Source organism: Musa acuminata, chromosome BXJ1-4, assembly GCF_036884655.1.
Source record: "Musa acuminata AAA Group cultivar baxijiao chromosome BXJ1-4, Cavendish_Baxijiao_AAA, whole genome shotgun sequence".
In the NCBI taxonomy this organism is placed as follows: domain Eukaryota; kingdom Viridiplantae; phylum Streptophyta; class Magnoliopsida; order Zingiberales; family Musaceae; genus Musa; species Musa acuminata.
The window spans coordinates 7,538,790-7,554,198 of NC_088330.1; the positions used below are offsets into that span (position 1 = coordinate 7,538,790).

The window sequence follows — 15,409 nt, forward strand, 5'->3', positions numbered from 1 at the left end:
CAGAGAACGAAAAGACGACTGTTTCTGCTCGATCTAATCCCGACTCAGCGCGAAGTGGAGAGAGAAGGGGTGGAGGAGGAGGAGGAAGAAGAAGAAGAGGGGGAAGCGCGAAGCAAAGAGAAGAAGCGCTCAAACAACCGAGGGAGAGAACAATCGGAGCTCCGCTCGCCGCCGGCGAAGGCGCCTCGGAGTAGAATCGAGGCGGTGGATCCGGCTGCTGCGAGTTTGCGGTGAGGGCATCTCGAATCCCCCCTTCCCTCTTCTTCTGCCTGCGTTCTCGTTCCCCCCCAGGATTGGCTTCTCTTTCCTATTCGTGTTATCCGTCTTTCTCTGCTTCTCTCGCCTTGATCCGCCCGCGGAGGCAATTGAGGCCCACTTCGCTTAATTGTGGGCTCTCCGATCGTGGACCGGGGAGCAGATCGTCGCCTGCTTCTTTGGTGGTGTTCCGGGTTGCAATGAGAGCTTCCCGAGCTGGCCGCTGCTAAATGGGACTTGATTCTGGTTGTTTCTCGGATTTTAGGGTTTTCGATCTCTGTGTGAGAAAATTCCGGTTTCAGGTTTCCATCTCTGTGGGCACAGATTCCTGATCTTGTGTTGCTTGTGGGGTTCTTCTGTGGAAGATAAGATTTCTGCCTGCATTGGTGTCTCTGAGGTGCTGGGAATCGTGCATAGCTTGCTTTCTCTGTAAGAGAGGGTGCAAACGCCGATATTGGCTAAAACCCAGAGATATAATAGGAGTGGAGGAAGCTCTTATAATCGTTTGCTTTCATGGTGACTTATATGGCTACTGTTTGTTGAGAGTTGCCGCCGCCACCGATGCTGCAGCGGCAACCATCGCTGCCACCACCGATGTTGCAGCCACAGCCACCGGTGACGAAGCATTCCCGTACCCACCTTAGTGACTTAAAATCACAGATAGCAAAGCGGCTGGGCCATGAGCGAGCAAATAACTACTTCAGCTATCTGAATGGTTTACTGTCACAGAAGCTAAGCAACCGTGAGTTCAACAAGCTTTGCATTTTGACACTCGGTCATGAGAATCTTCCCTTGCATAATCAGCTGATCCGGTCGATCCTTCAAAATGCCTGTCAAGAAAAGGCTCCTCCAGTCAATTATGGCAAATTTGCACAAAGGTCAACTGTTATTATGTCAAAGACATCTCCTCAAGTAGATGATGGACTTGATTTTTCACAAGCCCGGACACAGTCAGGAAATTGGTCCAATGGGGATATCTTGCCACGGTCACCATGCAAGTTTAAGAGTGGTATTGATAATCACAGTATCTATGACCACCCTGGTCCTCTTCGACCAAATGGGAAGGTGGAGGTTGGTTTCCGTGAGAATGGTGTCATGAACTCATGTAATTTGAAGAGACCATTGCAGCGACAGCAGGATGGACCTTGCAAGTTGCCAACAAAGAGAACAAGGATCGAGGAACCATCACTGCATGCCCAGGGCTCTGTACATAACAAGGTTCTTTCTGAAGCAGTTCTCCTAGAACATGTGGAGGATGTGGACTGTAGGGGTAGTTTAGACTCCCATAGACATCCGCTTCGGGCTCCACTTGGAATTCCTTTCTCTTTGACGAGCATTGGCAAGGCAAGAAGGACACTTCTCTCGGCTGGTACCAGTATCAACGATGGCTTTTGCAGGAATTATGATTGTAGCGAACTGTACCATACTGAGGTATTGAAGAAACGAATGGATAAAATGGCTCAAGCACAGGGCTTAGAAGGAGTAACAATGGACTGTGCCAACTTGCTAAACAATGGGTTAGATGCGTATTTGAAGAGGTTGATTAAATCATGCGTTGATCTAGTAGGAGCAGGAACAGAGCATGTATCAACAAAACGGGCAGTTCCCAGTCTTCTGCCTTATGCAAAGCCCATTAATGGTGTTTGGGCAAGAAGTAACATCCAAAGGCAAGGTAGTGTTGGACCTTTGATAGGCACACATATGTTACATTTGAAGGATTTTAGGGTAGCAATGGAGCTAAATCCACAGCAACTTGGGGGCGATTGGTCCTTGCTTCTTGAAAAAATATGCGTTGACTCGTTTGAGGAATAGGAAAAAATCCGAAGAATCTGGCTTGCAGAAATCATAGCACTTGGACGGGCTTAACTTTTAAGGACTGGTCTATTTTGGACTTCAATGGGCAGATTCAAGATCCTCAGCTAAAAGATACACTTTGTGGGTTTCTTTTAGTATCCACAGAGAAGAATTCTGTTAAGTTCCTGCTACGGAACACCTCAAACAATAACAAATAATAAATGCGAGCTTGTCCAAAGAAAGAAACTCTTCTTGTTTGGCCCATTATTGTAGGTTAGCATTCCTGAGGAGGCATCTCCTTCACAGTATCACCATCTGAGGTGTCAAGCTTTTATATAAGTGACATCATGGAAGACTCTAAGGAAATTCTGCAGGAAATTTTTTCTGTATCTTATACAATCATCATCTGTAAGTTTACAAGTTCCAATCAGTGTATTACCAATTGCTAAATTTTCTGCAGAGTTTGAATTATCAATTTGTTGATCTGTTTTAATTTTGTATTTGATTTATAATTATTTTGTCCTACATATCTGGAACACTTTTCTGTATTTTTGAGGTTCCGATTCCTTTTATGCTTATCACTTGTGGTGATCATTTGGTGGGAGATGTCCAGTATTTATTGAACATTTGACCATTTAAGCTTCTCTTGCCTCTTTAATTGTATTTCATTCCTTGTGATCTTTCCAATTCTATGTAAATTGTGGCATGTCACCAAATTGAGTTGAAATCTAAAGGTTGACAAATTTGTTTCATATTTTTGCTGTTCTTATGGAATAGCAGGTAGAGTTTTTCTAACTTTCAAGCAAATTATTTTAAAGAAGATATGATGATGGGAGCTTTTCTTGTTCTCTTTTCATTGTATTTCATTCCTTGTAATCTTTCCAAATGACGTGAATTGTGACATGGCACCAAACTAAGTTTGTAATCTAAAGTTTGACAAATCTGTTTCATATTCTGCTACCCTCATGGAATAGTAAGTAGAGATTGAAAAACTTTCAAGCAAGTTACTATAGGGCAAGCAACTAATTTTACCTTCATAGTGATAAATTGGATGAGCACAATGGAAGTTGTTTCCAAGAGCACCTAGATGGAAGCACAACAACAAAAATAAGTTGTTATGTCCTGATGTCTGGTTCGGCTACATGTATCTTTTACCACTACTAAGCTATTGTCTTTTATCTCGCTTCACCCCACTAATACTAATTGTCTCACCTCAATTAATATTCACATTGATTATCTAAATATCTCCTTTAAACATATCTATATCATTTTAAATAATTATTCCTCGTTTTTTCTTTTATTGGAGTTATGTTGAACTATTTACAAATGAAAAAACATCTTATTCTAAGCAATAAAAAATTAAATGTTGCCTTAATATTCTCATCTCGGCAGCACACCTTTTAAAGCTGTTGCCTTTTAGCTACTATGTACTCAAATCCATAAAGCATGGCTGATCTAACAGTTAGTCTTACAAATTTTTAAATCTAGAGGACATTCATGGATGACACAAAACTCTTAATGTTCTTCTCAACTGTAACCATCCAGCTTTTACTCTATGGAGTATGGACAAAATCTTTATCAGTCTCTCTGACATTTTGAGTAATCGAGTCAAGATATATACACTTCTACAGTTTTACTTGATGGAATTTTTTGTTTTTCCATTTTAACTACATCCTCAGTTAATTTTTCTAGTACTTCTAAAATTACATCTTATGTATTCAATCTTAGTCCTACTTTATTTAAACCTTTGGCTCCTTAACTCAAGGTTAAACATAATCTCATTTAGATTTTCATCAATTTAAATAACATTATCTACAAGAAACAAACACCATAATGCCTATCAGATATATGACTAGTATGTTTATCCCTTATCAATATAAAAAATTGTAAAACTTGAACGAAAACCTTGATGCAATATGATAGGAAACACATTAGACACACTACTTGTAGTTTTAGCACTAGTGATTATATGATCATATGTATATTTTATGGTATCAATATAATCAGTAGTAATTCTCTTGGGACTCTATTATAGATGCTTTATAAGTCACTAAAAACTATATGAAAATCTTTCTTTTTCTTTGTATTCTTTTCAATTTATAGCCTTAATAAATAAATAGCCTTTATGGTTGGTCTACTAAGCACAAAACCAAATTGATTCTTGGAATTACTTATTTGGCTTCTTATTCTAATCTTCGATCATTTTTTTCCAAAGTTTTATTGTATGAAGCATTTTCTTAATTTCTCTATAATTATAACAACTTTGGACATCTCTTTTATTCTTAATTAGGATATCATCATGACCAATATTCTTACCATGTTTCTTTTACTATATTTGCACTAGTTTAGAAGCTAAGTTATGTACAATGTTCAATAGATAATTTAGAAAAAAAATAATTTCTCCATTTTTAATTAATCTCGGTCTCGTTAACAAGTATATTTTTATCTTCGTCCCTTATGCAACTAAATTTATCTAAATCCCTCCTCTTTATCTAGCTTTAGCAATTCAGAAAATATCTTTTTCCTCTTTGATTTTTCAGATCGCTTAGTTACATGGGTATTTAACGTTAGATTTTTTAAAAATAAAAAGTTGTCTTTTTTGGATATATTCATTTTAAAAAATGAATATATCCAATGCGAGGTCTTGACAACCTTACCTTTAAATATTGAAGTTGTTTCCATGATTTGAACCTTGTTTTTAAGACTCTATGCTTTAAATATTTAAAAAATAAAAATATTCTTTGCGACTTGTCTCTCAGGTCGCAAAGGAGCAACTTTAATGTTAGATGTTTCCATGACTTGAACTCTCGTCTCCTAGGTCGCTAAGGATCAACATGTTTTTCGTGCTTAGTTTTGGATAGCAATTGTCAACACAAAGTTCTTCAGTTTAATTGTGTTATTCTTAAGAAAATTAGTTGGAGAGAAATATTTAAAATTTGGATATATTCATTTTAGACTTTAAAATGATCACCTTCAGTTATTCTTTAAAATAATCACCTTCAGCATATCCATGTCCTATTTAATCTTGATTGTGAAATGTGGAAGGAAAAGTCATAGTTGCCAAGGTACACCATCAATGCACTTGCACCAATTAGTTTCTGAGATTCTATGTTTGCTCTTGATATATAAGTTGTAAGTTAAATCTGATAAAGGTAATTTTATTTAAATATGGGGACAAACAATGTCGAAAGAAGTTGGCTTTAGGTTAGTAGACAATTTCTGCACTGAGGAACTCAGTGATTGCCTCCATTCTTGAGCAAAAGATAATTGATACACATTTTCATTACCTTTTAAAACCACTAGAGATTTGGTTACTACATTTACTAATCTGATGAAATATATCGATTTTGCATTTCTTACATTTTGATCTGATTTTGTAGGTTGATTTCTTGTTCGGAATCTTTGGGTTACTGATGTGCATGATGTTTTACAATCTTCCTTAATCATAGTGGATAAGCGATATTGGCTGTACCAAAAATTTGGTGAGAAGATTCTTAAAGTAAAGAAGGATGGAAGCTTCCTACTTCATCCTAAGGTTAGTGTTCAACCACTTATATGTGCATCAATCTACCCAACATACTGCAATATGTAAAAACTTTTCCTTTTATCATTCTTGATAGATCTATCTCAGTAAGTTGGTGCAAGAATGAAAAGTGAATAAGTTACTACATTAAATATAGAGACGAGGAGAACTCTTTGTTGGTTTTATGTTCTCATCTCTTTCTTTGACCTTTTTTGACCCGTATCCATCAAGTTAGTTAGCCTTTGTTCTTTTCAGAGGTGTTCTAAAATCAAATATTTATTTGACAACTAACATGCTTGCTGGGATTTGATTTCTGTGTATTCCTTTTGAACAAAACTTAAAAATGCTATCCATTTCTGATATTTTGTAAACAAGCTTGACGTTAGAAAAGACCATTCTTAAACGGCAAAAGACCAGAATGGCTGAAGGCATTTTCTCTGACAATTCCTGTATTGCCCTCTGCCACTCACATTGATATTGTTGCTGCCAACAAAATAATTGGAGCGATGCATCAAATTCAGTAAACTCTCCATGACCCACTATACTAAGGGCTCCTCCCAGTGTAATTACTTCCAAACAAAGTTGCCTCTGAAATGGAAAGCATTTTGTTTATTCCTTGAGAGACATGCTAATAGATGAATTATTTAATTTGACCTCATTATCTCAAGCTGTAACAGAGTGAGTCTTCTTAGGCGGAGAGAACATATATCTAAACAACAATATTTTGGTTGCACTGCCGACAAGTAAAGAACTTTCGACCACATGCTAAGTTAATAGATTGGAACTAAGCTGGGATGCCGTACTCAATTTGAGTGGGATCCTAATTTTAACACCATGATTTCTACTCCTTTGCACTGCCCAACAACTTATCCGCCGGTCAAGATAAAATATGTGAAAGAGGTCTCGGAGTATCACAGAAAGAAGACTTGGTTAGTTTTGGTGCCATTTTGCCATTTCCTGTCATAGATACAACAGGATCCAAAGCATGCCCCAGCATACATGTTTTCTTCATATTGCTACAATTATCGGACATATCATATATTCTTCAATTATATGTTCTCTCTCTCTCTCTCTCTCTCTCTCTCTCTCTCTCTCTCTTTCTCTCTATCGATAACTTTATTTGATTGAGCCAAGAAAGAATTTGCTAAACTGGACACACCGACATTTAGAAGTTGCTATATGTGCTAGTCTCTTGTGTGTTCTAAAGTTGGCCCTTTATCTCCCTTAACAGGCGCCATGTTTCTGCCCCTTCTCCATCCCCATCCACGGAAGACCAAATTCTATAACAGAAGTTACGAAGGAGCTAGTCTGTTCTGCATCAGGCAGTGACAGTGAGGAGAAAGCTATGGGTTAGTTAGTATGTTTTTTCCTCCAGTTCAGCTGATTGAAATAAGAAAACTTATCGATTCATTTGATGCAGATGATTTGTAGAGCAAAGAAATAAAAAACCAAGGTCAGTTTGTTGGGCAGCCTGCCCAAATATGACGAAGTGTAAGGGAGTGCAGACTACAGTCCAGCGACCCTTCATTATCCTCTACCGCCCAAGAATCATCCTGAACTATAGTCTTTAGTTTCTCCAAATGCCATAATGATGCATCCTATTTGCATGTTGATTGTTGCTTCTCACCAAAATATGTTCTGCTATGCTGTTCTCGTTTAATGTACTTATTTGGAGGCATATACATTAGGTTTTTGCTTGGAGTTTGGACACTGTTCTTTGAAGGCATATATTGTGATGTTTCTTCTATGAAGATATTCTCATTGTGGAAGGAGACTTGGAAGCTTTGTGACCATCAAACTGGGTTGCTTCAGATAATATCAAGTTACCACCATCAACATTATGATGGGAGAAAGACTGTTAGTCAGAGGAACCAGAGAACTTGGTCTGAAATCTTTGCACATCATCAATTTATCGGATGATCCGTCCGTCGGTCGGTCGGGTGTATTATTGTTAACTTGCAGTTTGAAGCATCAATCCGAGTCATTCAGGTACGATTACTGTCAATAACCCTCTTTAGCATGTTAGTATGCTGATACGAAATAGTACTGTATCAATCCGATCAGTGTCCAGGTACTCCAAATTGTAAACCTTGTTGATTTTTCCAAAGTGCCAAGTCAAGTAAACCATGTCGTGTCAGAATCTTGTTCTTGTTCTTGTAGCTTTCATCAGTTGGTCAGTCAATGTTGACTGTTTACCATCTGCGAAGCTCATTCTCCTCCACATGCCAATTTAATTTCATTTACTGCTCCTAAGACGAGTCCCAGACCTATCAAAACTACAAGACAAGCGTATGCTCCGGAGTCTGTATGCGGTGCAGCAACGGCAGAGTTACAGTCTTGGTCATGGCGTCAACCCTCTTGTCGTCAACTTAGCCTTCTCCTATCTCCACCGATGGATGATCCATTCCGTCATTGCTTTCCTGTGGATATGTTTCCTAACACCTATACGTCTTATTTGGATTGCTCTTCACTGTTTGGTATCCTCTCTCCTCCTCCTGCTGCTGCTTATTATATGTTCTGGTTTTGTTGGATTCTGTCTTCGCATCCCTTATATTAACACATCTCTCTCTGTCTCGCTCTCTTTCTCGTGTGCAGTCAGTGGTGGAACCACCCAAGCAACTGGTTCTCGGGGATCCACAGAGACTCAATCAGGTCAGAGACTTCTTTCCTTTCTTCTTTAATATCTGTTTTGAAGAGTATTCATGCAAGAATATTAGATCTGTAAGCTTTACAACCCATTGTTGGTCCAAGCACGTGTATCAGATTCCAAGAACCACCAGGAATCATCATCTTTAGAGCAATCTCCTGTTCCCCTGCTTAGAAACCGCTGCCCACCTTTACCATGCAGAGAATCCCAAGTAATAGACAAGATATAGAACTGCTTTATGGTGAACAAAGATGACGACGGACAACACCTCACACCACCTTGCTTTCTAGATTAGCCTGCCAGCAGAGGTGGCCCAAAAGAGACTTGGATAATAACAAGTCCAGCTTTATACATTGCTAAACAAATCCCTTACAGCATACGGAATCTCTTGTTTGGATGAAGTAGAGTGTTTATCACGTGCTAGATTTAATAAAAAAATAAAAAAAAATAACATTCATAGTTCTTAATTTAGGAAAGATTTTTTTTTTTATCTTTGAATTCAAATCTTTATCTTTATGATATTTTAATTAAAAAATTATATCTTCTTAATAGGATAGAAAAAGTCTTATCCACATGGTTCAGATCTATTACAAAATAATAGATTACTCTAAAAAAAATATAAGATAAAAAATATATCAATAATCATAAAAAATTTAATATTTAATACTCATGAAACATATATAAATGTTAATAATTTAATATAAAAATAATAACATATCAATCCATATATTAAAAAATAAAGTTAATTCTTATGCAATAAATAAAATAACACATCAACACATCTTAATCATATAGATAATAATTAGATAACAAAGATATACATCACATCTGTACTCTTCCAACAAATAAAAAGATATACTTTATGGGATGAATTTTTTCAATAACGGATGGAGAAATCCTATAATAATTTGATATATGAACTACTAGGTTATATCCATTAGTGGTCGGGTAGTACTGTGATAGCTCATAACTCTTTTCACAAATTATATTTCCAATAACCACTTAGTATAGTCACATAAACTACAATATACTATATGGTAATGATCACATCAATATTATCAATTTAATCTAAAAATATAAAAAATTAATAATTATTTTTAAATAATATTTTTATATAAAATATTAGTTTATCAAATCATAAAGACAGGCATTAATCTCTTAATAGTCTTCAATGAATCATAATTAAAATAATTTAATTGACTTAAACCAATCTCAATTCAGTTATAACATAATGAAACTAATCTCAAATCCTTATAAAATCAACCTGGAATCATCTTAAACTAGTCTAATTTAAATTTAATTGATTTCAATTATGTCAAGTGGGCTTGAACCGTTCAAGTTGGTCAGGAATCACCTAGAGTTGACTTGAATTGATTAAACCTATATGATTTAGTCAACTAACAAATTCAAACCAACTAAGGAATAGAAAATTAGACTATATTATATAATATTAGTCCCAATCAAATAATCTATGGGAGTCTTAAACATGTCACATGTGCCACACATGTCTTAGGTAATATGTTGGGTTAAGATACAATAGACTAGATAGAGAGATGATAATATGTCTAGTACTACTTACATATCTATGCCGGCCTAGCTTCATGAGCTAGATTGAGCCTCACTCATGAGTTTAACTAAGCATTACTATTGAATTGGGCTACTCTTGCCTCATTAGTTGAGTTATACCTAATCACATATGTTGGGTCATGCTTGATCACAATTTTAATCATGTGCAACTACATGCATTGGGTCATGCTTGGCTGAGTCGTACTTGGTCATATGAGTTAACTCATATTTATTCATACGAGTTTGAGTCATACCTAACAATATGGGTTGGATTATAACTAAGTACATAGGTTGGATCATGTCTAATCACATAAGTTAAATCATACCAACCACATAGGTTAAGTCATGCTTACCCACATAGGCTGAGCTGTACCGAGCCACATAGGCTGGGTCATGCGTAACCACATGGGCTAGATTATACTTGATCATCTAAGCTAGACCATACTTAGTCACATGGATTGCATCATACTTAGTCACATTGATTGAGCTATATCTAGTCACATGCGTTGAAACATATTTGACCACATAAGCTAAGTTATGCATAACTAACTAGAGTTGAATCGTACTTAACCACATAGGCTAGGTTATGCCTAGCCACATGGGCTGATCTGATCAATCAAACTTATGTTAGACCCAATTTGACTATTCTTATTAAATTAGATTTTATTACTTTAAAAATATTTTTAAAATTATAAAAATAATAATTAATCTCAAATTTATTTTTTATAAACAAACTAATTTAGATTCATGATTTCAAATTTAAAGCTAATTAAATCATAAAAATTTACACATAAATTTTTAAATATAAATATATCTAATTAAATGAATTAGAATTATTATTAAGTTAATTAATAATTCTAACATCACAATTCAATGATTATTATTTATTATTTATAAATTTATAAATTTAAAATATTATTGTGCATCATATAAATTATAATAAATCTAATATCAAATATTTTAAAATATAAATAAAAATTACTAAAAAAATAAAGGATCCTCGAGATCTCTTCTTCTCAATCCTACCATTAAAGATAAGTAATAATTTTATTTTATTTTTATCTTATTTCACACACAAAAATAGATTTATAATATTATTTTTTATGATTCACACATAAAATAAATTTAAATTATTTACTTTCTAAAATTCATATCATTCATTAGGAAATAAATCAATTAATAATTTCATTGGTGAGCAAAATTCCTAACTTATTCATATGATTAAGGAATTAATTTTAATTATTTCCTTAATCATACTATACAAATAAAGAAATTAATAATTTAAATAAAATAATATATTATTTATTTTGTGATATTAATTTACATTAAAAGAGTAAAAATCATCGGGGATTACAATGTTCCTCTGTTCTGATGAAAGCAGAATCTTCATATCAGACACCTTCTGCTTCAACGCATCTACTGCTCAAATACCAGTGGAAACCACCCTGCTGCTGCTGAGAGAGAGGTGTGCAGAGAGGAGGCAGCGGCCATGGAACCCTGCGGTGATCAGTTCGATGTCGTCGTCGTCGGCGCGGGGATCATGGGAAGCTGCGCGGCCTACGAGGCGGCCAAGCGCGGCTGCAGCGTGCTGCTCCTGGAACAGTTCGACTTCCTCCACCAGCTGGGCTCCTCGCATGGCGAGTCGCGCACCATCCGCGCCACCTACCCGGAGGAGTACTACCCGCCGATGGTCCTCGAGGCGCACCGCTTGTGGGAGGCGGCGCAGTCGGAGGCGGGCTACCGGGTGCTCACCAGGACCCCCCACTTCGATATGGGCCCTGCCGATAACAGGAGCCTCCGGTCTGTTATCGCCAGCTGCGAGCGGCAGAGCTCGGTCAACGTGCGCCTTCTCGATCGAGCCGCGGTCGACGAGATGTTCTCCGGCACGTTCCGGCTGCCCGAGGGGTGGATCGGGGTCCGAAGCGACGCCGGAGGTGTCATCAAGCCGACCAAGGCGGTGGCCATGTTTCAGGCCCTGGCCATACGACGAGGGGCTGTTCTAAAGGATCACATGGAGGTGACAGGGATCAAGAAGGACGAGGAAGACAGAGGCGTACGGGTGTCCACCGCCACCGGCGACAGCTTCCTGGGGAAGAAGTGCGTGGTCACGGTGGGGCCTTGGTCGAGCAAGCTGGTGAAAGCAGTCAGCGGCCATGTCTTGCCCATCCAACCTCTCCACACCACCATCTGCTACTGGAAGATCAAGGAAGGGCACGAGCACGAGATGACGCCGGAGGGAGGGTTCCCCACCTTCGCCAGCTACGGCGAAATCTACGTCTACGGGACGCCGTCGATGGAGTTCCCGGGACTGATAAAGATCGGGCTGCACGGCGGCCGTCCGTGCGACCCCGACAGGAGGGACTGGACATCGAACTCCGGCATGCTGGTGGACGCCGTCGGCTCCTGGATCGATCAGATGCTTCCGGGCAAGGTCGAGACCGACAAGCCTGTGATCATCCAGTCATGCATGTACTCCATGACCCCCGACGAGGACTTCGTGATCGACTTCCTCGGCGGCGAACTCGGCAAGGACGTGGTGGTGGCCGGAGGGTTTTCAGGACATGGGTTCAAGATGGGACCGGTGGTGGGGAGGACCCTGGCGGAGTTGGCCATCGATGGGGCGGCAGATGGAGTGGAGCTGAAGCACTTCAGGTTGGGGAGGTTTACAGAAGACTCTAATGGCAATGCAAAGGATTTCGACGATCAAGTGTCCTCTCATCTCCATCAATAGAGACAGAGAGAGAGATGGCGAGAGAGGGAGCACCTGTTTCATCCGCTGCTCAAGGTTCGGAAGTGCAAGGTTTTAGTTAACTATCTCCATGCTCTTCGATTCTTTACCTCTCTAGCTGTCTGCTACTTGTTGCTAGCCAACTAAAATCTAGATTTGATGGCAATTTTAGCAGCAGATTCGTTGTCGATGCGGAACAAATCTAAGAACTCCATGGAAGGAGACTGGTGAACTCTGTAGCTTGGTGGTGACTTTGTTTTCCTTCTCTTCTGCATGTTCTTGTCCTTGAATTCTAATTTGCTGATTAAGTTTGTCTACTGATCCTGTGTGGTTCTGTTCTGGATGCACATTACATGTGCTTCTGACATTTTATTAGACACTAAGGTCCTTATCTCTTCACATTAAATAGCATTTACTGCTATTTAATGCTAAATGTTCCGAGGGAAAGGCTTTTAGTACCAGTTGTAAGATCTAGATGGATGCTATGCAAAGGAAACACTGTGACAAAACATTTGGATACAAGAAACAATTGCACAAATTATTACACCTTAATTCGAAATTAAAAACAATGTTATTGTTTAAATCACTGTTGTATGTATGAACATCATAGACCATGAAGCATATGTAGTAATCATCTTGTCATGCATTATTCCCCCAAGGAATGGATCCAAAATCAATATTGTTTCCATGAACAGACATGAGAAGTAATTAATTAGCTGAAAACACCTCTCTGTAACTATCAATCATCAGTCAAGACACTTGAAACCTAAAAACTTCAGACTTGTAAGTGGAGATGGTCTGACAAAGGCTAATGCCAATGAATGAGATTCTACTGACACACACAGAGTTCTCTTTAGACAAATCTATCTGGCCACATGATATCAGGGTTACAGGAGAGTAAAATAACTTTGCTGTGTCAAGAGTGGTCACAGAACAGGTGTTCATTTAAATTCTGCCCTAGTTAAAATATTATACATGACAAGAGGGGGGCCTTTCCAATATGTTCCACAGCTGATTGGATGAAGTGACACAGCTGGGGAATTCAAATGCAACAAGTAACTGATCACTTCAGCCATTAGAGAAAGCCATCACTTTAGACTCTTAATCTATAAGAAATTTAATATTTATGCCACATCATTTAGCTTCAGAGATAATGATACTGGTTATCTAGATGTCAAAAGCAACTAAAACACTTGATAAGTTGGAAGATTATGAAGTCCATGAACATTGTGTGGACTCACCTGCGTGGCCAAATGCCATAATCAACTTATCAATCCAGTCATTGGCAAAAGTCACTCGTCCCCTCAGAGATTACTCTATGAGAATGGATACATACAGTCGATGTCATCTACATTCAGACAATGAGTTAAGTGATTTCCAAGTGAAAAGGTAACGAGAAGAAAGCTACATCATATCAGACCTGACATTCCAAGTCTAGGAAAAAAGCCATCACTCATAGTTTAGTCAACAAGAAAGTAAAGAATATATCATTCAGATTCAGAAACAATGAATCAACTGGTATCTTAGTAAAATGAAAGTAGGACAATACATAAGACATACTTAACAGTAAAGAGAGTCCATGAGCATAATAACCAGAGATAACTTGCTCCATTTGTGAAGAACAGGAGTATATGCAGTTAATTCAAATAATGGTTATAAGAGACAGATACCTGAAATAGTATCAAATTTCCGTGCTTCTATAGTCAACACATTAGAAAAATTGGTAATTACATGAATAAGGAAGTTTTAGATGCATTGGACACCAACTTTGGACAAAATGGTATAAGATTTACTTAATTTTGCAGATGTAGAGAACCTAGAGATGCTGATTCATCTGCAAACAGTCCCTTGTTCAGTCCAGCTTGTGCTTTTCAAATTGACATTTACAGGAAGACAGTCCTACAAATGTTAGATTTCAGTCCCCAGCAGGAGAGCTCAGCTCCTAACTGGGTCTTAGCTCCTATAAAAGCAATCAAGCTCAGTTCTCCACCTCCCTGACCAGCTCTGAACTTCCTATAATGGTTGAGTGCCACACTCATCCAACCCAAAATATAGAACTTTGGCAACTGAAGAATAGGAGATCAAACCATGTAAAAATTCTACATTGTTCAGTGACACATTTGCATAATTTTAATTCCGTTGAGCACACAACTGATTATGATGATATGTTCATCTTCACATTCCATCATCAAATAACTATATTAATGTCTCAGCCACATTTCTAAAATGCAGTTTCCAAAATGAAACACTCGATGGTTTATCCACTTTGTTTGATGACAATTAGGACAACACAGAGCTCATGGCCACAGAAAAAAGATGATCAGATAAGATTTTGTTTGGTTTGGGGAAGCTTCATATTAAATAGATAGTGGATCGTCCCTTTGGAACCATGCCAAAACATAATCCAAAATGGACATTAGAACGACATGGTGCGATGTGTCCACACCACGGACCTCAAGAGTTCAAGTCTAGTGGCGTGGAAGGTGATAAGGTCAGGATTGGCATTCCAGAAGAATGAAGCGGCTCATTGAGAACAGAGCTGAATTTAATTCAGCAGTAGACGGTCAGAACAGACGATAGCTCTTCAAACACAAAAGGACACCATGAGCTTGGAATGTGCTCAAAGAGACCAGGGTTGAATTCAATGTACTGCGGCAGAAAGTTGTGACAGAGAAAGCTCCTCATTTGGAACAGAAGGACATGAGAATGGGATGTGATTGAAGAGGAGAGGTTAAAATTTATACCGAATAGCCTAAGAGAAGAGCAGTAGATGACTGAAATGAGATTACTTTTCTCCTAACTGAAGGTTTAAACCCCTCCTCCTTGATGAGGACAAAGGTAATGATGATTGGTCCCCCTTCATCTCCTCCCTTCCCCTCACTTAGGCATCATGTGG

The 15,409-nt window shown here is 38.2% G+C and overlaps 2 protein-coding genes across 9 annotated transcripts; both read left to right on the plus strand.

Annotated features, from left to right (window-relative positions):
* Positions 1-816: 816 nt before the first annotated feature.
* On the plus strand, positions 817-2,067 carry LOC135582778 (uncharacterized). The gene has a single exon (XM_065180502.1). The coding sequence runs from the start codon at positions 817-819 to the stop codon at positions 2,065-2,067; it is 1,251 nt and encodes a 416-aa protein (XP_065036574.1).
* LOC135582784 (probable sarcosine oxidase) lies at positions 2,063-12,830 on the plus strand. Of its 8 annotated transcripts, XM_065162854.1 has the most exons (6): positions 2,063-2,457; positions 5,430-5,584; positions 6,804-6,921; positions 6,993-7,561; positions 8,168-8,224; positions 11,181-12,830. In XM_065162854.1, the coding sequence occupies exons 4-6, from the start codon at positions 7,413-7,415 to the stop codon at positions 12,514-12,516; spliced, it is 1,542 nt and encodes a 513-aa protein (XP_065018926.1). In that variant the 5' UTR covers positions 2,063-2,457; positions 5,430-5,584; positions 6,804-6,921; positions 6,993-7,412; the 3' UTR covers positions 12,517-12,830. The 8 variants fall into 8 exon arrangements, 4 of the variants coding, with proteins under 4 accessions (XP_065018926.1, XP_065018933.1, XP_065018910.1 ...); XR_010498619.1 differs by lacking the exons at positions 2,063-2,457; positions 5,430-5,584; positions 6,804-6,921; positions 6,993-7,561 and adding an exon at positions 7,603-8,049 and having other exon boundaries at positions 11,167-12,585; positions 12,686-12,830; XR_010498618.1 differs by lacking the exons at positions 2,063-2,457; positions 5,430-5,584; positions 6,804-6,921; positions 6,993-7,561 and adding an exon at positions 7,603-8,049 and having other exon boundaries at positions 11,167-12,585; positions 12,689-12,830.
* The last annotated feature ends 2,579 nt before the right edge of the window (positions 12,831-15,409 follow it).